Consider the following 21,361-nt stretch of genomic DNA (forward strand, 5'->3'; position numbering starts at 1 on the left):
GGCTGCTGAAAGCAGGTATCTGGTTTGTTTGGGTTCTATAATTGTAACACTGTTGCGGTCCTGCTCACTCCAGCTCTGAGATCCCGGCTGGCTGAAAGCAGGGATCTGCGTTTGTTCTATAATTGAAACAATGTTGCGGTCCTGCTGGCTAAAGCCCGGCTGGCTGAAAGCAGGTTTCTGGGGTTTTGTTTAGCTTCTATATTTGTAACAATGTTTTAAACTGCAAGCTTAGAGGCCGGCAAGGCAGGCGGGGAATGTTGGCTTCCTCCGTCACTGAAGCAAGCAAGCCTCCTGTTTGCTTCAAGCTACCTGGCTGCCGGCTGCCATCTTGGTTGGCTGTTAATTTGCATATCGCCCTGATTAGCCAATGGGAAGGGTAGCGGAGGTATGGCTAATTACTATGTTTCTCTATTGTTAGATAGAATAAACTGGAATATGCTATGTAACCACCCCTAACCCTTGGAGAGGCTGGGAAACTTTGTATTTGTCAGAGGGCAATGAAATTAGTCATTGTCCCTAAATCTCTGGTGCTCATCTTCCCTGAGAGCATTGCTGCCCATCTAATACCAAAACAATACCATATTCTATTAGCAAGAAAGAAAGGGATGAGGACATTGATACAGAAATACTTAAATAGCTCTTTTCAGAAGTCTAATAATTACTTCAGTAATCCAAAAACAGAGATAAAACACAGGGCAAGGTTTTAGAAAAAAAAATACTTTAGTAAGACTAAATTGCCAACATGCTAGTTAAAATGTGAATCTCCATATGTTCAACCACAAAGGTAGTTTACCTTCAACTAAACCCACTGAGAAAAGGATTAAGTTATGAACTAGGACTTAGGAAATTCTCTAAGGATATTCAACAGAGCTTTGGAAAGAAATACTTTCAATATTGAATAAAAGCTGTTTTATTGAATACAATTTGTTTTGTGTTATAAAATTTATCTATGCAACTACTACAGCAAATTACTTTGAAAAAGGCTTAGCTTGTAATATAAATAGCTTAAAATTAAAGTGAGTGAAATAACTGCCTGGAAGCAATTTATTTTCTGGAAGTTTTATTTTAAGTTAATGCTAAATATTATAAATATTAGTAGAAAACACATTTACCATATCATGTATGGTACAAAAAATTGCTTCTCCTTGTTTCTGTGATTTTAGATCTCTCATTAAGGAAAATAAATTAGGGAATCTGTTACTAGAGTTACAACCACATCTCATATTATTAGTGTCTTAGCATTATAGATGGTCAACGTTGGGATGGAAAAAACCTAATAGTATATAAACTTAGTTCTCACCTGTGTTCAACACCTGATTAAAATGCACATGTTAATCACTTATATCTTGAGTTTTTTAAATAGCTTCTTCATGACATACAATTTGCATAGGTAATGAGTGAACATAAGACTTTATAAAATGGCATAAAAACATGTTTGAGTAAAGTATCACATTTCCAAATTAATCAAGTAAGAGTTTAGAAAATTAGGTAATTAGCAACATACATTTTTAATTTGACATCTAAACTCTTGAATTCTTCCGTAATTTCTGGCCTAGTTTTTAACTAATGTTTCAGTGTATAAACATTCTTTTTTCAACTCCTATTTATTGCAGGCAGTAAGCACAGACCCTGTCCCAGTTAAATTACACTATGACAGATCCCATGATCAGGTCTGGGTGCTAAGCTGGGGTACCTTGGAAAAGACTTCTCCAACACTTCAGGTAAGTCCATTTCACTATATTTGATCAAATAATGACCGTTAAACCTTTAGCTATCTCATCAGGTATTTATAACCACTTAACAATTATATTCTTCCACCTGAGGACTGTACTTTAATCACATCTAGATCTGCACAGAAAAAGGTAAAAGAAAGTTGATTTCTCGGCATTTTTTTAATTGGAAAGTATTGTAGGACATATTTATCAAAGGTTGGATGTATATGCTACAAGCATAGCCTATGATGACAAAAATGATACTGCTAGGAAAAAACAAGTTGAAATTTACCTTTCAACAGTTTCCTGCCTCCCTGCAAATTTCATAAGAATTTTTTTTTTAAATTTCAGTTTCTCTTTTCAAAACAGGACCTATGGGTGGGGTACATGAAACAGAGACCAGGAGAGGTAGACAAAGTCTCAAAGCAGATCTCCACTTTTCTCCAAACAGCTAGTATTTTGTTATGTGAGCATGGGCTCATTTCTAATTGGGAATTAATGTGGTGTCATTTGTGTGGAACTTGCTTCTGTCTTGAAGTTGCTTATATGAGAACTTGACAGATGCAGAAAAAATATAGCATACATTTGACAATGACTCTTTGGCACAGTCTTTAGATTTTTTGGATTTTTAAGTTTAAATAGAAAAAGAGAGAGAAAAAGGGAAAGAATGTTTGGCCCTGAAACTGCAAATTTTCTATTTCTAAACCACCTTTGATTAGAGCACCACTTTGTACATGTCTCTTCTTACAAAGTCTTAAGTCATTAATCTTTGGCCAGTTTTCAGTAAATCTGTTGAATGCAATGTCATTTTTAATTAATGGTCAGTACCAATACTGTTAATGTTTTTGAATATTTTCTGTATTACAATATTTAACTTACAAAGAGCAGATTTATTGAAATGAAATATTTTAATGCAACTATCAGAGTTAATGGTTTATTTTATATCTCACTAGGAATATGTGTCATGTGAAGCATCTAAAATATGATACAGTAGTTCAGTTATCTATTGCTGCAAATCAAAACACTTCAAAACTTAAGGTTTTCAACAAAATTCAAGGATGACCTACCACTCACAAATTCTGTGGCTTGGCAGTCTGGGTGTTTCTGCGGGCAAGATCAGGGAGCTCAGGACTCACTGAAATGCTGAAATCATTTGTTAATAACAGCTGGAAGGTCCAAAACGGCCTCACTCCTACCTCTGCCTGTGGTGATAGTACTTAGCTGGGTGTCTTGTGTCTCTTATATGTGCCTGCTCATCCATTGGACTGACACCTTCACAGCATAGTGATTCCAGGTTACAAGATACTGGAAGTCGCCAGGCCAGTTAAAATCTGGGCTCCACGATTTATTTAAGTAACTTCATTCAGCCTGTTGATGGAAGCAAGTTACACAGCCTGCCTAGATTCAAAGGGATGGAGTAGTAGCCAGTCTCTTGATGGAAAGAGCACAATCTTCACTGGGGACCACTGTTTGGATGATCTGCCACAATATGCGCATAGGCTCTAATTATTTGAGAGTTTGTATTTAAATATAATCTTGACAAGATAAATAGAATAGGTATGATTTAAAAATAACTTTAGGCAAACATCTTTAATAACATACAGAAAATGGGGAAAAGTCTTTTTATAAGTGTTTAGTAACTTTCCACACATTATCCAGCCTTCTCAAAATGGATTCTTTTTCTCTGAATAAAAAAAAAAAGAGAGAGGGAATTATGCTAATAAGATTTAGTGAATTTTTAAAATGTTTTCTGGCACACTTGAAAATATGAAATAAAATTTAGGAAGTGAGAAATATTCTTAAAATAGTATATACAAGAAAATTTATTTACATAAAGTTTGTGTGTGTACACACATCTATATGTATGTAGATGGTGGGTGATAGATGATAGATAGATAGATAGATAGATAGATAGATAGATAGATAGATAGATAGATGATAGAAAGAAAGAAAGATAGATAGAAAGAAAGAAAAATGCAGGGTCTGTAGACAGAGAATGAACCATTTCTTACCCAGGGAGCATGTTAGCAGCTATTCTCCAGGGCCCCCATTGGGTGATGTGGGGAAGACCAATGTTACCCTGCAAGTGCAGCACAGTTGTACTACAGGAAAGGACCCTGAAGATATGTGTCCCTACGTTTTTTTAGGCTGCTGCCCTCAGCCCATCCTCTCCTGTGAGAGACAGAGATTATTACTCAGAAATATATACAAATCTTGTCCTGGGAGGGAGGGGCAAGAATTGGCTCAAAGGCCTTAAGTCTCTAAATATCTCAGGAGCAAAAACACCATCTCTAGCATCCCAGGGACTTTTGTTGACATCATCCTTTAACAAAGTTTGCCAGTGCCCTTTGCTCAGAAAGACCTGACTCTGCAAAAATGTCAAATATTCATAGATAATTGTCTCCCAACAGAACAGGTTTATCAGGAAACATCCCCAAAGAAAATGGGTTCTAAGATTTGTTTGAAAATGGGGACACTTTTCCTTTGGAGAAATGGAATTCGCCAGATCAAAAACATGAGCACACTCTCACTTTTGCTGGAGTGTCTATGCCACATGCTGAAAGGTTAGGCTGGAAAGAGAGATAGATGCTAGGATGTAAAAGCTAGTAGGCAACTTGTTGGCCTTAATGCAGTGTATCTTTCAATGGTGCCCACTGACCCTTGAAGGAGCAAAAACATTTTATTAAGGACCAGAAAGCCCTGCTTACATCCCTTCTTCTTTGTTTTCCTTTTGATTATTAGTAAATCTATAAATCTTTGCCAATTATGAAAGCAAAATATATTATTTCTGTGATATTTTCAATTATTAAATAAAAACCTATGTACTGTAATTTTAGGTATGTAAGACAAACTTTTTTCCAATTAGTGTTCTTAAGTGAGTTCTCAAAGATTTATCAGAGTTATTTTTTTAAGATATCATGCCTGATAAAAATTTAAGAAATGCTGTCCTAAAAATCATGAGTCTGTCATCTGCACAGTTTTACAATTTCTCTGTAATATCTTTTCAAATGCAAAACAATTGGAGAAGAAAATATCTCCAAGAAACAAGTTGGAATAAAGTCCTTAGAGTTGCTATTGGTCAGAAAGTAGGCCACGGCCAGATGAGGTGACATTGGGAGGTGGAGGCTCTGGGTCTGTGGAAGGCATCACACGTAGAGAGACCAATGGCAGGATGCCATTAGGAATGAGCCAGGGGTTGCTGAAAGATGGGGCATATTGATTAATGTGCATCTGATCAATCTGTGCATCCTCGCATTTAGTCGTCTCAGTCCCGAATTTGGCCATCCATCACATCCTGCTCAATTCCAGCAGTGAGAAGGACCCAGAGCCATCAGGGAACAAAGTCCAGATAGCGGGGAGCTAGGGAAGTGGCCTGGTGCTTTTTACAGCCAGGACTATGCCAAGCACATAAGTGATGCTCAGTTAATATGCCTTCGGTGGCATGAAATATTTTTGCATCAGTAATTTTGGGAAGGTTGGGATGCATTACCCATATTTTAGTATTGTATGAATATTAAATTCTTGATGCCTGGAAACTACTTAGAACACATATTGACATACAGCAAGCTCTCAGTAAATATTATTATTGCTTCAGTCTAAGTATTATTAATTTCAAATACAAGTACATGCATTTTGAGTTATACACTATATAATCAAAAGAGAAAAAAAATTGGGGAGTTCTTCTCAATTATTCTGTTCACCTTTATTAAAGTCTTGCAGACATTATTATGAATGGCTACAATCCCAGTGCCAACTTTCTCACTGATATTCATTAAAAAAAATAAAACACACCAATATAGCCTTGCTGGTGTTGCTCAGTGGTTGAGCGTTGACTTATGAACCAGGAAGTCACGATCCGATTCCCAGTGAGGGCACATGCCCTTGTGGGCTAGCTCCCCTATTTGGGGCATGCAGGAGGCAGTCGATCACTAATTCTCTCTCATCATTGATGTTTCTGTCTCTTTCTACCTCTCCTTTCCTTTCTGAAATCAATAACAAAAAATATATTAAAAAAAACAAATAAAAAAACAAAACAGGTATAGTGTCTTTAAGGTTGTTATCAACACTTTGGTTCTGTCTCCTTCTGGCACATGCTGAGCTCCTTTTGGTTAAGTGGTCCTGGCAAATTAGAGCTGCTGTGGAATGAAACAATTGAGGTAGTCATCTGCTCCTTCAGTGTGGAACACTGAGAGAAAACAGTAGATATCCTGCCAGATTCCTCAGGGAACATAACATGTGTGGAACAAAATCTTTATTCTCTAAGCCACTAAGACTTAAAGGTCTGTTTCCTGTTACGTTGTTGTTTTTTTAACTGTAACATAACTGAGCTATCCTAACTTATAATAATTTATACATTTTTACTGAGCATGGCAATTTTCAGTGGAACACAATGAATATATACTCACTTGAAAGAAAATTAACCTTTTGGAATAAAAGGCCCCTAAAAATAAAAATGCTATTTACTCCTGTCATAAAAACTAAAGGAAGAGACTCAGTTTGGAAGGAGAGAGTCAGTCAATACTTTAGGAAGCTTAATTTGGGGACCATATGAAAAAGGGGGGAGGCAGGAAGATACTTTAAAAAGCTAACAGAACAGTAGTAGTGCAGCAGAGACAATAAAAAAAAAAACCCTAATAGAATTTGATGAATAATAGAATATTCTATATAATAAAAGCCTAATATGCTAAGTGTCTGGTCGTCCAGTCGGCTGTTCAACTAATCAAAGTGTAATATGCTAATGAGATTAAGGCCGCTCAACTGCTCGCTAGGACATGCACTGACCACCAGGGGGCAGACACTCCAACCAGTAGGTTAGCTGCTGCTGGGGTCCGGCTGATCATGCCCTGGATCACAGATGGGCTGGACACACCCTGGAGCCCAGCAGTCCTTCCCTGGCTGGCCAACCTCCCGTGCCCCTCCCTGACCCCGATTGTGCACCAGTGGAATCCCTCGGCCTGCCCTGTACCCTCTCACAATCTGGAACCCCTCGGGGGATGTTGGAGTCAGTGGAATCCCTTGACCTGCCCTGCACCCTCTCACAATCTGGAACCCCTCGGGGGGATGTTGGAGAGCCGGTTTCCATCCAATCTCGCTCAACACAGAAGCTTGGCTCATGCCTGGCCAGCACAGCGGTGGTGGCGGGAACCTCTCCTGCCTCCGTGGCAACACTAAGGATGTCCGACTTCTGACTTAGGCCTGCTCCCCAGGGGTAATGGGCCTAAGCCATCAGTTGGACATCCCCTGAGGGCTCCTGGACTGTGAGAGGGTGCAGGCTGGGCTGAGGGCCCCACCCCCACCCAAGTGCACGAATGTCGTGCACCGGGCCTCTAATGAGTAATAAACTTTAAATGTAGTTATCTTTTCTTTAATGGACTATCAAAGTTTTAAAAACCAATTAATGAATAGTTGGAAAGAAGAAAGCTCTGATTAAAACTTACTTAAATCTGTTATTTTAAATTTATATATAAGAGGAAACAGTTTTAAAATAAGATTTTATCTGTTCTGGGATTTCTAAGATCTAAAATATTTGATATGATTTATTTTGGAGTTTTCAGTGCCATGCTTCCCCCTCTGTTCCATGGGAGGGCCAGTTTTTTTGTTCATCAATTAGAGCTCAACAAAGTTATTTTTTCTAAAAAGGAAGAAAGCTAACATCTTATTTACATATGTATGCTTGCTTTTATTATTCTCATGATAGCAGAGTTAATTTTTTATAATACAGTCATTGTTTAATACATTCATCTTATATTTTAAGCAGGAACTGTTCAAGACAAATAATTGTCTTTTTTTTTTCTTTGTAAAAACTGAAGTTTCTACTTTAAAAATAAGCAATTACAGAATTCCAATTTGCTTAGTAATAAAGAGTGTGGCAATAAAGAGTCTGTGCCAGAGATTCTTTCCTTGTCTAAATACACAGAAAGCTGATGCTATTAAGGGAATGCATTGCCAAGATCTAAGCAGGGTGTGTTCTGTGTAGGTAATAACCCTGGCCAGTGGGAATGTGCCTCACCACACCATCCACACCCAGCCCGTGGGAAAGCAGTTTGACCGAGTGGACGACTTTTTCATTCCCACTACCACACTCCTCATCACCCACATGAGGTAAGTGCTAAAATGAATGATCAGTTTTAGATTTCTCTCTAATCGCCACAAGAAACCCTAACACATTTCAGTTACACAAACAAGACACACAAAAGTGCACATGATTTAGTTTTGTCTCATGTGCTTGATGAATTTTTATTTATCAACATTAGTGATGAATTTTCTGCCATATATTTCTTCATAAGCCCAATACAGAAATGAATTTATAAAGACAGAGTTGCTTTTTTTTATTATTGATTTCAGAGAGGAAGGGAGAGAGAAAGACAGAAACATCAATGATGAGAGAGAATCACTGATCGGCTGCCTCCTGCACACCCCACACTGGGGATCCAGCCCGCAACTCAGGCATGTGCCCTGACCAGGAGTCAAACCATGACCTCCTGGTTCATAGGTCTATGCTCAGCCACTGAGCCATGCCAGCTGGGCAAGTTGCATTTTTAAATCAAATTTTTAGTTAATATTTTTGCCAATACTAATAAGTAGGGTCTTATTAGGCTTTTGCCAAATACTGACATTTGAATTGAAATGAAATGTTTGAGGTCTGCACTTTGAGAAAACATGGTGTTGGCATGTTCTCTCTGTGTGTATTTAACAAAAGGTGAGAAGGTAGAAATTTCTAGTGACATCATTCCAAAGTTTCATGGAAGTCAGTTAAATGCTTAAAAGGGGGATACTTTGGATATATCACAATTTCGAGGATTATGTATCTTCACAATTTATTGAAAAGTTTTAAAAGTATTGCTTTACAATGTTACTGAATCTGAACCAAAGTAATATTTTGACCTGCTTCTCAAGTGAATTCTCACAAGGGGGAACTGCTCCAGCTATGTTCTGTGAGCCAATGTTTGATTGCAGTGTATATGTGCTTCCCTTATATTCAATTGAAAATGATCTCATCTAAAAGTTCAAGTTGTAAGAATTCTGAAAGAATGAAAAATTCAAGTTGCAAAATTAAAAGGTGAATTAATGAAGCAGAATTGTGGCTCACAGTCAAGACATTATGTATAAACTGGTTTTGGTGCAGGGAAGTATGTAAGAGTTTAAGTATATTTCTCAAGCAGTTGACCATTATTTTCAGATTGCCTAGTATATGCTTAACAATAAAGTGATTAAAAACATAAGTACTATCACAATTATTACATGCTTATATGGAAAATAAGTAGAACTAAAAAGTATATTATTTGTATCAAAGTAATAATAATTTGTAAGGTCTGGCTGCAAACACTATAATAATTCAGAAACTAAAGAAATCAGCATATGAACTGAAAATGGTACCACTTGAGATGTTACCTAAAAATATGTTTTTATTCTACTACCACATAGTGTATCAATAATTTAATATGTAACACTTGCTTTTATTTACCCCATTATCCTATTTCCCATTACTCTGTTTAATATACTATTATCAGCTTTGGTTTTTTTTAAAATGCATTGTTAATACACTTATTTAAGGCATGAAACAAATAGGGTCAAGAGTGTATAGTTTTAGGTATTTCTTTTACCTTACAATAAGTAACTTGTGTCATTATGATAAAACAAAAAACAAAAAACTTCCAAGGTAGGAGTTTAACTTTGTCTGGATGCAGTAAGTGTTATGTGCAATTCTGTGTTTGTATGTATAGTTGATTTACTTTCAGAACATGACATCTGTTTAGGGTCAACATGATTATGACCTTCTGGGATTTGGAGCTAATAATAATTAGAAGAGCATCCATATAATGTGAATACATATACGGCAAAATTGTATTTTAGTTATTTCTATATATTATGAGAAACACCCAAAAGTATGCCTGAGTGTATTTTTAAATGTCTTTTTTTCCTTTTAGGGATGTATAGTGAAATGTGTGAGTGTTTTGTCAATACTTGTAAGAATACTAAATTAAATTATAGCAATCCTACCTGCATATAGATCTCATTTTAATGAACGTGAATGATCAAATTTCCTATTGCACTTCAAAGTAATTACTCCCATTACTAAAGTGAAGAGTAAGTGTAAAAAGTAGCATTCCTTTACAGAAATAAACTATTAAATATGTAAAGTATTTTTAACATAATGAGGATTTGTTCCACCTTAGGAAAACCTGAGGGATAGATATGATATGGTCCTTTCTCCTACCAATTTCACGTACCATCCATGTTTTTCTAACGAAATTTCACATGTGTTTATATGTTTGTTACTGAAATTTACCTTGTTATGAATTGTGTTTTTCAGCATTTGAGACTATTTTCTCACTGCTATACCTGGCATATATTTCCAGGTCAATCAGAAGGTCTGACTCAGAATATGTTTTTAATTAATGCTACTTTTCTTCCTCTGACCTCTCTGCACATCAATCTGTTATTTTTTTCTCAGATGGCTACACCCTCATTTCAAATAATTTATATCTCCTGTGTCTGAAAAGCTCCTGGACAAGTGTCAGGATTTTATATCCTTAGTGCCTAAAAACCTGTAGGCACTTAATTCATGTTTCTGATAGGAATGGAGATAAAGAAGGAAGAAAGTGCTGTACTGTTTCCTAAACCAGAATATATAGTATCGAGGGAAGAGCTATATATCTTACACTCCTGACTGCATTTCTCAGTGTGTAACACAATCTCAAACACGCAGCGAGCTCCGCCTCAGGAGCACATGCATTGTGTGGGGGCAGCGAAGAGCAGGAATAAGAACTTACATCTCCTGTCAGGCAGATCTGAGCCTGCATGTCCAGCAGCACCATCTGCCATGCGCTCTTGTGGCATTTGCCAGCTGACTTCCATTTTTTCCAAGGGTCGGCATAAAACATGTTTGAATATTAAGTTGCCTAAAATAGTTTGTCCGGACTACTCATAACCTACACGGTGCAGGGAGTCCCCTGAGATTAGTTACAATTTTGCTAAAAGTCTCTATTTTTCCCTGTTTGGTTTCTTAACCTTATTTTTTCCTCCATTTTTTCATTTATTGGTGTCTATAATTCTCAAACTTGTTTAATCCAGTCTGTAAAATATATCAAGACTTGAGGAATGTAAGAGAACCAAAATGTCTTTATAAACCTATATTAAAAGATAAACTGGTAGTTAAAAAAACACACACAAAAAACACTAATCAGTCTTCACAAGACAGTTTGAAATTCTCAGCACTTTAAAAACCCTTGAGAACCTAATTTAGGTCCCTTTTGAATGGCCTGAGGAATTTGAATTTCAGGAAACTAATATTACAATTTAAGAAATATTTGATGATAAGGGCCTGATGCCATCCACTCATTCAGTTCCTCACCTTAATTCAATCCCATTCCCTGAGTGCCACAGCTTACGCCACATGTAATTATTCCTATTTCATACTCTAGAGCAGCGGTTCTCAACCTGTGGGTCGCGACCCCTTTGGGGGTCAAACGACCCTTTCACAGGGGTTGCCTAAGACCATCGGAAAACACATATATAACTACATATTGTTTTTGTGATTAATCACTATGCTTTAATTATGTTCAATTTGTAACAATGAAATTGGGGGTCACCACAACATGAGGAACTGTATTAAAGGGTCGTGGCATTAGGAAGGTTGAGAACCACTGCTCGAGAGTAAGAGCTTATTAGTGAAAATACCCCATTTTTGTTTTATTTGTACCTTCCTTCTCCATAGAAATTAAAAGACTACCTGAGCCCTAGGCTGGGGATTAATCAGATACACCAATGCTACAGTGTGTTTGATCTAAATCAAAATGGTCTTTAGCACTGTAGTGTTCTGGTTACTGGACCAAAAGTCTGTCCCTGAGTTCTTAGTTCTTAAATATGAACGTCTGTCCAGGCGATAATGCAGAAAAACTCCAGAGCAGCATGCAACCATTTGTGAGCCCCACTTGTGAATATGATTAACTAAACTCCCTGGCAGGTGAGAGAGGTTGCATTATTAGCCTGTCTCCCCAGTAGTTCCAGCTACTTGCTGAGCTTCCGAAAGGGACTGAATAAATGCTTATTGACCAAGTTTATTTTTAAAGGTTATTAAAACTCTATAGTAGATTTTTTTTTTGCTTTTTATTGAATGTATTGGGGTGACACTGGTTAACAAAGTTATACAGGTTTTAGCTGCATAATTCTACAGCACATAATCTGTACACTGTGTTGTGTGTTTACCATCCAAAGTCAAGTCTCTACCCATCATCATTTATCCCCCCTACACCCACCCACCAATCCCCTCCACCGTGTATGAGTTGGTTAATTCCTCCCTCCACAATTATTTAGGGAAAATTTAAATTACTTAAAATTTAGTTAAGAACAATTTTCTGATGATTATTGAAATATACTTATTTAAGTTACTATAAGTATATGTTTTAAGAATATTTTATCTATTATGTTTTGTTAATTTTCACAGAAATGATTCCATTGAATATTTAATAAATGATGTATTTTTTACATTAGTAATTCATTGCACAATTCAGTTAACTGGCAATGTATATTAACTAGATATTCATTTTTCAGATTTGCAGTTAATAGGGAATTTTCTTTAAAAACCTTAAACTTCAATAAGTAATTCATAAATCATGAATCATACATAATTCTAAAGTTAAAGAGATTATCCAGTGCAAAAGAAGTGTGTTTTGCAATGATATGAGAAATATATATTTCTTATATGAAGAATTTCAATTTGGAATTTTTTCTATATATAAATATATAGATAGGTAATATTAAAGATAAACTGTTAAAATGAATATACATATATAATTTTCAGAAGAACCAATTATGTCTATTGAATATTATAAAAATTAAAATAATTCATTATTTTTCAATCAAAAGTATTCTACGGGTGTAAAGCAAAATATTTCATTGTTCTACTCATAATTTCTATTCAAAGAACTAAAGTACTATAGTATCATTACAAGTAAATAGATGTATTTGAATAATATTATAGTTCTAGTACTCTTAAATTTTTTATGATATGGCTAATGCATGGGGGATTTAGTGGTTTTTGTTATAATTTTTTAAATTAGCCATAAATTAAAAAGTAATTTGAAAATACATTTGGCACATCTACACAATGGAATACTATGCTGCTGTAAAAAGGAAGGAACTCCTACCATTTGCAACAGCATGGATGGAGCTGGAGAACATTATGCTAAGTGAAATAAGTCAGTCAGAGAAAGATAATATCACATGCTCTCACTCATTTGTGGATTATAATGAACAACATAAACCGATGAACAAAAACAGATGTAGAGACAGAGAAGCATCGATCAGATGCTCAAAACTCCGAGGGAAGGTAAGGGAGGTTGGGGATGAGGGGGAGAGATCAACCAAAGGACTTGTATGCATGCATATAAGCATAAGCGATGGATGTGGACAACAGGGGGGGAGGGGGAGGGCAGGATTGGGGGGATGAGAGGACACTGGGGGGGGATAAGGACACATTTGTAATATCTTAATCAATAAAGGGAAAATTAAAAAAAGAAAATATATTTTTTTGAGAAAAATGGTGTTACAATCATTGTGTTAAATTTCAAAGCAATTAAATTCATAAAGAATGGACACTTGCATAATTGATTGTTATATTTTTGGTACCATTCTGAAAAGAAAAATTTGAATGTCGATTTCTCATCATGACATGTGTATAGATTACAACTTTTTCTGCAAGTGCTACTAGAGTTTGTATATAAGGAATGAAAAACAATTTGTTTGCAGGAATTTATCATGTAATCATGGGGGTTTTTTGTTTGTTTGATTTTAGTTCTGGGTAAAGATTAGAGGATTGAGAATAACTGAGAAAATAAGAGAAGCTAATGAGATGGCAGATATCCAAGCAATGAATGATGAAATGTTTGCATGGGACCACCCTTGAAATGTTTTTTATAATTCTTCCAGAGAATGATTTCTTTTTGGTTAGTGGAGGACAAAAATGAAAACTACATGAAAGTCAATGTGGTGCAGAGATGGGAAATTTGATACAGCTTAATGCACGATTCCAAGAAGGCCAGAAAATATAAGCTACAACAAATGCAAGAATTAGCAGAAGTCTTTCTTAAAGCTTTTGATTGTCAAGAATAAAAATAGTTGGAAGGTAGAGAATAGGATAGCAGCAAGATATTTTCACCTAAGATACAGCCAACATTTGGGCTACTTAGGGCTATCAGTAAGGAATTGTTTAACATTTTCATTGACTAAATCATGTATTCGATGCAATTTAAATCAGGTACCACTTAATGAGCAGAGATGTATTTATATCCTGACCCTTGAAACATCTGCAAATCATGCAACCTCTAGCTCTTGTCCTCTCTCAAGTTAGAGTGCTTGGACTAGAGGCCAAGGTAAACCCATCTAGTTCAAGCATGTGGATGTCAATTGCCACAGAGGATACTTAGAGTAAATACAAGAAGGAAATTACTTCTTATTCACATACCACTCCAGGACTAGTCCTATACATAGAAAGGGAAGATGCCAGCTTAGGTGATGCTATTTTAGGTGCTTTGAAAGGCTAGCCTCCCCTTTAAGTCACCCCCAACGCCACCATTTGATTATGTTGCCTAGAATTTCAAACTCCTCCTCTTGTTTCTTTCAGTTATATTTCTCTAGAGAGATCCACCTTTAAAATGTTTCTATTTCTTGAGAGAAAAAAATGGAGCAGTTAGAAAACTGATATCTTTATTATTGTCATTTTCTGTATGGGTTGATTGGTTGATTATACAGTTTCTTAAACTTAATGTTTATAGGAGAGGGAGGGAGGGAGGGAGACAGGAGAGAGAGAGAGAGAGAGAGAGAGAGAGAGAGAGAGAGAGATGCCAAGTCTTTCATTCTAAGGGCGGGATTTTAGGGGAGAATCTCAATAGAGAGCATCAGCTTCCCAGGTGTGTCTCGTCAGTGTTCCAGTCTCCACTGATTGCTCGGTGCCAGGACAGGGGTTCAATAGTGACTGCCTCTGGTCCTGATGTCAGACATGGCATTGTTCTGCCTGGTTTTGCTGCTTTTCTGGGTGTGAAGCTGAAACACAACTGAGGCCTAGATGTGAACTCTAGTTTGACCAAAATTCTGTCTCTGTGGTCAACAGACCTGAGGCTCTGTTCCTAAGATTATTTGATGCGGGTCATAAGCTCATTATCCTGAGGGCTTAATGCTAAAGGGAGTGGTTGTGCAAGGGCTTCATGCGAGTGGCATGAGGCTATTTCTCTGGCCCCCTTGTTCCTACCACATGAGGCGACATGCTAAGGGAGGAAAGGTCACCCTGGGAGTGAAGTCCTTGTTTTCCCGGTTTCGCCCATTGCTAGGTACCCAGGCTTTCCACCCTGGTCACCTTCCGTAGCTGACCTACAGTCCTTACTCTGCTCATGCCTGTCTAACTACAAGAGAATAATGTAAGAACATGTGTGTTAGGTGTCATGAAATCTGCTCCAACTCCTGTCAACCCTGTGAATGAGTGACGTTCACTATGTCATGTCCTCACCAGCCCTGCTCAGCTCCTGCAGACCTGTCCCTATGGCTTCTTTTTTGGAATCAATCTATCTCTCATTTAGTCTTCCCCTTTTCCTTCTGCCTTCTATTTTTCCCAGCATCATTGTTTTTCCAAAGAACCCTGCCGTCTCATGACGTGCCCGCAGTAGAACAGGTGTAGGATGTAAGAGTACTTGCAGTTACATATGACAGTAAGGAGCTAAGGGTTAATCCTGTTTCAGATCTATCATAATCCTGACAGCCAATGGCTATGGCTCCACTACCAGAGATGAGGAAAACTGAAATAAGAAGTGGTTACCATTCTGGCAGCCTGAAGAGAAGTCTATAGCACTCCTTTTCTGTTATAAATTATAGCAAGGAAATGATTAAGAAGGGATTGGGTTTGATATATGTTTCCTTAAAGCTTCTCCAAAGGAAAAATAAACATTCTGTGAAAGTGAAAGTAAAGTGAACCATACTCCCTCGTATTTTATCAAATCTGTTAAAGCAAAATTATATATATATGTGGCTAGCCATATATCAAAACAACTCTATAGTTGTGACTTGATGCATGGGCAGGCCAGGTGTATGGAGATACAATTCTGGCACTAAAATTGTCTGATTACATTGAAATCCTAGCACGTCAGAAATTGAAAATATCAAATATTCAATACATTTTTAGAAGCAGTGTAGTCTCAGGATAATAAGCAGCCATCAAAATTGTTTCAAAAAATGGTTCTTAGATGAAGATCTCACAAAATCGCAATTCAGTGAAGTTCAATATTTTTCTTACCTTCATACTTATGTGCTAATTACTCTCACAAAGAGAAAAAAACTCATATAAACAAACAAACAAAACAATTCCAGATATCCCAGAAGTTAGAGCTCTTTCTATCTGTAGTCTCTCAAATGGTGAATATCTGAAACATTTATAAATTCTGAAACTATGACCTTCTCTTTCTCCAGTTTCTTTGCTTCTTCATCCCCTCTCTCTCCTACACATAAACAATAACTAGATTGTCAGCACCTACTATCCTTACCTCCCCACAACCTAGGGTCTGCTCTATCTGAAAAAGAGAACGTTCATAAATAGTTTATTAAGCAAACTGTATATATATATATGAGTGAGTCTGAACATACATATACAAATCATTTTTGGTAAACCTTCCAGCATTCTTATATTTGTGCAAAGCTTCTTCTACATAAATACTTGATAACTTTCTTCACCTTCTTTCTAAAAGAAATAAACACACCATACCCTTCAGGCTTTGATCTATAATGCCATTCTTCTTTTTCATTATGCTTACTGGTTTTGTCTTTATTTTAAGCAGTACTTTCAACCTTCATTACCATATTGTGCTGCCCAACAGTGAGTGTAAAATACTTAGACAGAAAATCACTGAGTGCTTAAAGCCAAGTATTGTATGTTTGTGCTCAGCTTGGTATCTTGATTACTGCTTGAATTAGAGAATCCTGTCTGCTTTCCTGCTTGGCCCTGTGTTAACAAGAAAAGAGCCTGTGTCCAACGTGTATGAACCAAATAAACCAGCACCTCTTTTGACAGAATATCACTTAGTCATATTAGTAGCCTGCATTTGTTATGTAATATTTTTGTTGTATGGGAAAATGAGGTTGGATTTAAAGAGCAAACTATATTCAAAATATGTAGATTATTTTTTTTAAATAAAATGTTTTGTTCGGGTATGATGACTAGACATCTAGTCCTAGTATTTAATAAAACCTCCAAATAGATTGATACTACAGCAGTCTTTTTACTGAGAAAATCAATGAAGCACTAATGACATAATTTAGAAACACTCTACAGTGCAGATCTGACTCTTGAGTTTTATTATGCAAAGTAAAATAGCTCTTGCATCTTCTCTCAGAGGTCCTTATGCGAACTCATCAAAGTGTTCAGTAAAACATAGGGCTGTCCATTTGATAGGATCCAGTAATCTCTTTAGGAGACAGCACATTTCTAGGTGCTTTTTTCCTTTGTCACATATGACTTAGGGTTTTGCTGGAAATTATAATTCAAATTATTTTACCCTCAACAAGCAAATGGTATGGTTGCATAGATTACTTTTCTCTCTGCTAGGTAGTGTCAACCAGTGGTCATTGGCACCAATGCAATTCCAACAGGAATTCCCTATTTGGGGTCTGGGTGAAAGAGGAGACTTTATTCAGTGCAAACAGATCAGTTGTGATATAGCACGTCTATGAAACAGCACACCTGTGGAACACCTCAGTAGTGTTAAAACTCAACTATTAAACAGCAAGGCTGTGGAACAGCATGGGTGTGCAGTGGCCCTCAGGTCAGGGCACATGTGGGAGGGAGGCAACCAATTGATGTGTCTCTCTCACATCAATGTTTTTCTGTCTCTCCCCTTACCTTCCACTCTCTCTAAAAATCAATGAAAAAAAATGTCCTCACTCCTTGGGTGAGGATTTAAAAATAAATTTTAAATTTAAGTGGGTTTTTGGAATTGGAAGCTGGGAAGATTTGTAGCGTGTTCCAGCTTTGAGCCCTGCTGAATCAATCCTCCACTTACTTGATGAGCAGAAACATGACTGGCTCCATGAATGGAGAACACGAAGGGGGAAAAAAACCAGGAGGAATTAAAAAATTATATCCTCCAATATTTCCCTGCTATTGGCAGGTTTTTGCAGTAGTTCAGGCAAGACATGATGTTGCTTGAATGATCTTAGTGATTAAAAAAAAAAGTATGTAGGTTTGAGTTGTAGATTTCAGGGTAGATAGATGGAATTTGACAGGGGAGAGTGGGTGGAGGGAGTGAGTCACCAAGAATGAAGACAGTGTCACTTACCCAGAGACAGGAGTAGGTATCGAGCAGGAAAATGTCGAGTTCCATTTTCTGACTTTTTATGCGCGGAAGAAATCGGTGAAACCTGAAGTGAATTTCAGGTTAACTGTAGGGTAGGCACCCGTGATGTCTTGGAGATAAAGGTGTGATTTGGCAATAGTCATTTGAGATGTACATTATTATAATAACTTAGTATTTTATATTTCGTAAATTTGCAAAAGATATACTGTTTAGGCATCATTATTTGAGTCCTTCTGAAAACAAAGATTGCATTAATCTATTTGTTATTTTCAGAGTCTGATCTGTGCCCTGCCAACGAAATTTATATTGAAAATCCTTTTAAAGATACTACCACTTATCTGATTTTAAAGTTTATCCATTTTACCATATTTTACTATTTTAAAACTAGAGGCCCAGTGCATGAAATTCTGCACTAGGGCGGGGGGTGTCCCTCAGCCCGGCCTGCGCCCTCAAGCAGTCTGGGACCCCTCACTTCTTACTGCCCACCAGCTCGCTGCTCCTTACCACTATGCTTCCTGCTTCTCCCACCACTGCCACTGGGCTTGCCAGCCATGAGCCTGGCTTCTGGCTGAGTGGCGCTCCCCCTGTGGGAGCACACTAGCCAGTAGAGGGCAGCTCCTGCATTGAGCGTCTGCCCCCTGGTGGTCAGTGCACATCATAGCGACCAGTTGTTCTGGTTGTTCTGCTGTAATGGTCGCTTAGGCTTTTATTATATAGACTAGAGGCTCAGTGCATGAATTCACGCACCAGGGGGGTCCCTCAGCCTGGCCTGCACCCTCTAGCAATCCCTCAGGGACCCCTCGGGGGATGTAGTGGTGTGTGAAATGGCAGGAGGCTGGGGAGGAACCCGAGCCCAGTGCCGCACCCTCTCATCCCAGTCCTGGTGCGCTTGCCGCTGTCGTTCAGTCAGTGCACGAATTCACGCACCAGGGGGGTCCCTCAGCTTGGCCTGCACCCTCTAGCAATCCCTCAGGGACTCCTCAGGGGATGTAGTAGTGTGTGAAATGGCAGGCGGCCGGGGAGGAGCCTGAGCCCGGTGCCGCACCCGCTCATCCCAGTCCTGGTGCGCTTGCCGCTGTCGTTCAGTCATTCGGTCGTTCAGTCACTTAGGTTTTTATATATATAGATACTTTAAATAACTTCTTGAACTACCATAGCTTAGGATTTACAGAAGTAAGATCAATTATATTTATTCTTCTGATTCATAAAGTCGTCAAAATTTCAAATTCATCAAAGAATCATTTTTCTTATTATATTTATATAAGTGAAAAATAGCATTAATTTTTATTGGAAATCTACAATGTACATAATTTAAAGAGATTCACTTTTTTATTATAATGAATTCAATGATAGTCTAAGTCATACATAGGATTAAACCAAGAATTCAATTTTAGCAGGAAAAAAAGGACTGACTATGTTAAGGAAAAGTGGACCAGTTTTCTGAAAAATTTACTTGAAATGCGGTTTATACCATTTATTCATATTGTGTAACAGGGTTTCTTCAGTGTTAGTTTTCTTTCTTCTTGTCCTACATAAAATAGTCATTTTAATAATTAACTATAATTTTCTTATTTTAATATAGAAGTTAAAGTCCGAGTTTATAAGGTCAAGTCTGTTTACTGTACCATTCACATGCCCTCAGGTTGCATTGCTTAGTTGTAGGTTTTTTCTTATTTCCTCCATTATTATATAATACGTTATTAGCAATTAAGAAACATTGAGCACCTACTCTATGGCAGACACTGAACTAAGAACATTTTATGCACTGCCTCATTTAAAACTAGCACCTACATTAATTTTTATCCCTATTCTACATATGGTGACTAACTTATCTAATAAATGTTGTAACCAGCTATAAACTCAGTTTTGTCTAAATCCAGTGTCTTAGTACCTTATACATTATAGTATTTTGAAGTCTTTTGTTCATTTTCAGAGTTCAAATCCTGAGGACTGATGTGCTCTACAAGTTACCCTGAGCTTGCCTTTAAAACATCCCCCTCTCTTGCTTTTGTATACCTCTGCTACAATAAAACTCGACTCCTCACAACAGACATACTCTATATTTTCTTGGCTTTCTGCAATTACTTGCAGGATTCCTTTTTTTCTTCATTGTCTGCCTAATACACCCTTCAAAGCTTATCTCAAAGCCACCTTTTCTAAAATTTGCGGTAATTTCCATAATTGGAGTCCCTTTGGCATTTTCAATTTTCATTATTTCTCATTTGTAGTTGAGACTCACACGGACCTAGATTGGAAACTAGCTCTTCAACTCCTTTGAGTCCTTTAACACGGTATTTAATATCGGTTAGATCAGTTTCATTTTCCTCTTCCAAAAGTAAATGATTTCAGAGGGGACAGAGAAAAAAATATGGTGTGGTGTCTATAGTGCCTGCAGATCCTGCAGTAATATTTTGCTGTCTGCTCATGTCTAACTTCATAAGGTCTATTTATTAATCTGTTTCTGTCCTGTGTCTCAGACATGGCCCCAGGCTGAACTCCCTTAACTCTCACCGCTAATGTAATGAACTCCTTACTGTTTCTCCATACATCTCATTTTCCCCATATTTCAAAATTCACCAGAGAGCCACTGATTCCTCTTCCCAAGTTTATAGCTACGGTGATACCGCTTCTCATTGGAAAGAAAAAAGGGGGAAAAAAACTTCATATATTTCTTATTGCATATTCATTAAATCCAAACTACATTGAACCCACTTCCCTTGCAGCGTTAGCTCCAAACCCTAACCCACACATATCTTATGGTCCAGCCAATGCAAACCTGAGTAGTCCCCATACTTTCCTGCTTCCACTTAACTATTTATTTTGTCTAAAGTGCTTTTTCTGATTCTGTGTTAGGTCTCTTAATTTATATCAATCTCCTGGCCGAACTCAAATGCACTCTAATTCATGCAAGTTTTTCTATTCCTGTGTCATGTATGAGCACTTAGTAAATATTGTTTTAAAATAATGCATTTAGTAATGTTTCTCTGAATGTCTGTCTGGCATGGTGATTCTGTGCAAAAGAAAAAAGTGCAGTGAGCTAAGTGCCCGTTTGCAACTTACTGAAAACTTCTCCATGGCCTTAGGCTCTGTGGAGCAAGGGAGTTGCCACTTACCAACCAGTTGTAACACCATATGGAGGCAGCTCAGTGTGCAGATATTTGGATCCCTCGAGTCAGCTCAAGGGTAACACCAAGCCTGTAGGGTTGCCATCCGTAAGTTTTCTCAGAGTCCTGTGAATTATAAGTTATAGATGGGGCCACTTACTTATTCAGCCTGAGCATCTATCTCTATGGCTTGTGCAAATCCTCATTT

General features: G+C 37.4%; 1 protein-coding gene across 2 annotated transcripts in view; it reads left to right on the forward strand.

Annotated features, from left to right (window-relative positions):
- FSTL5 (follistatin-like 5) overlaps positions 1-21,361 on the forward strand; it is a 592,573-nt gene that overhangs the window by 542,180 nt on the left and 29,032 nt on the right. For both annotated transcript variants that reach the window (XM_005860522.2, XM_014534995.1), the window contains exons 14-15: positions 1,614-1,721; positions 7,690-7,814. In XM_005860522.2, the coding sequence (XP_005860584.1) occupies positions 1,614-1,721; positions 7,690-7,814 (233 nt within the window). The remainder of the gene's footprint in view (positions 1-1,613; positions 1,722-7,689; positions 7,815-21,361) is intronic.

This window comes from Myotis brandtii, unplaced genomic scaffold (assembly GCF_000412655.1).
Source record: "Myotis brandtii unplaced genomic scaffold, ASM41265v1 scaffold136, whole genome shotgun sequence".
Classification (NCBI taxonomy): Eukaryota; Metazoa; Chordata; class Mammalia; order Chiroptera; family Vespertilionidae; genus Myotis; species Myotis brandtii.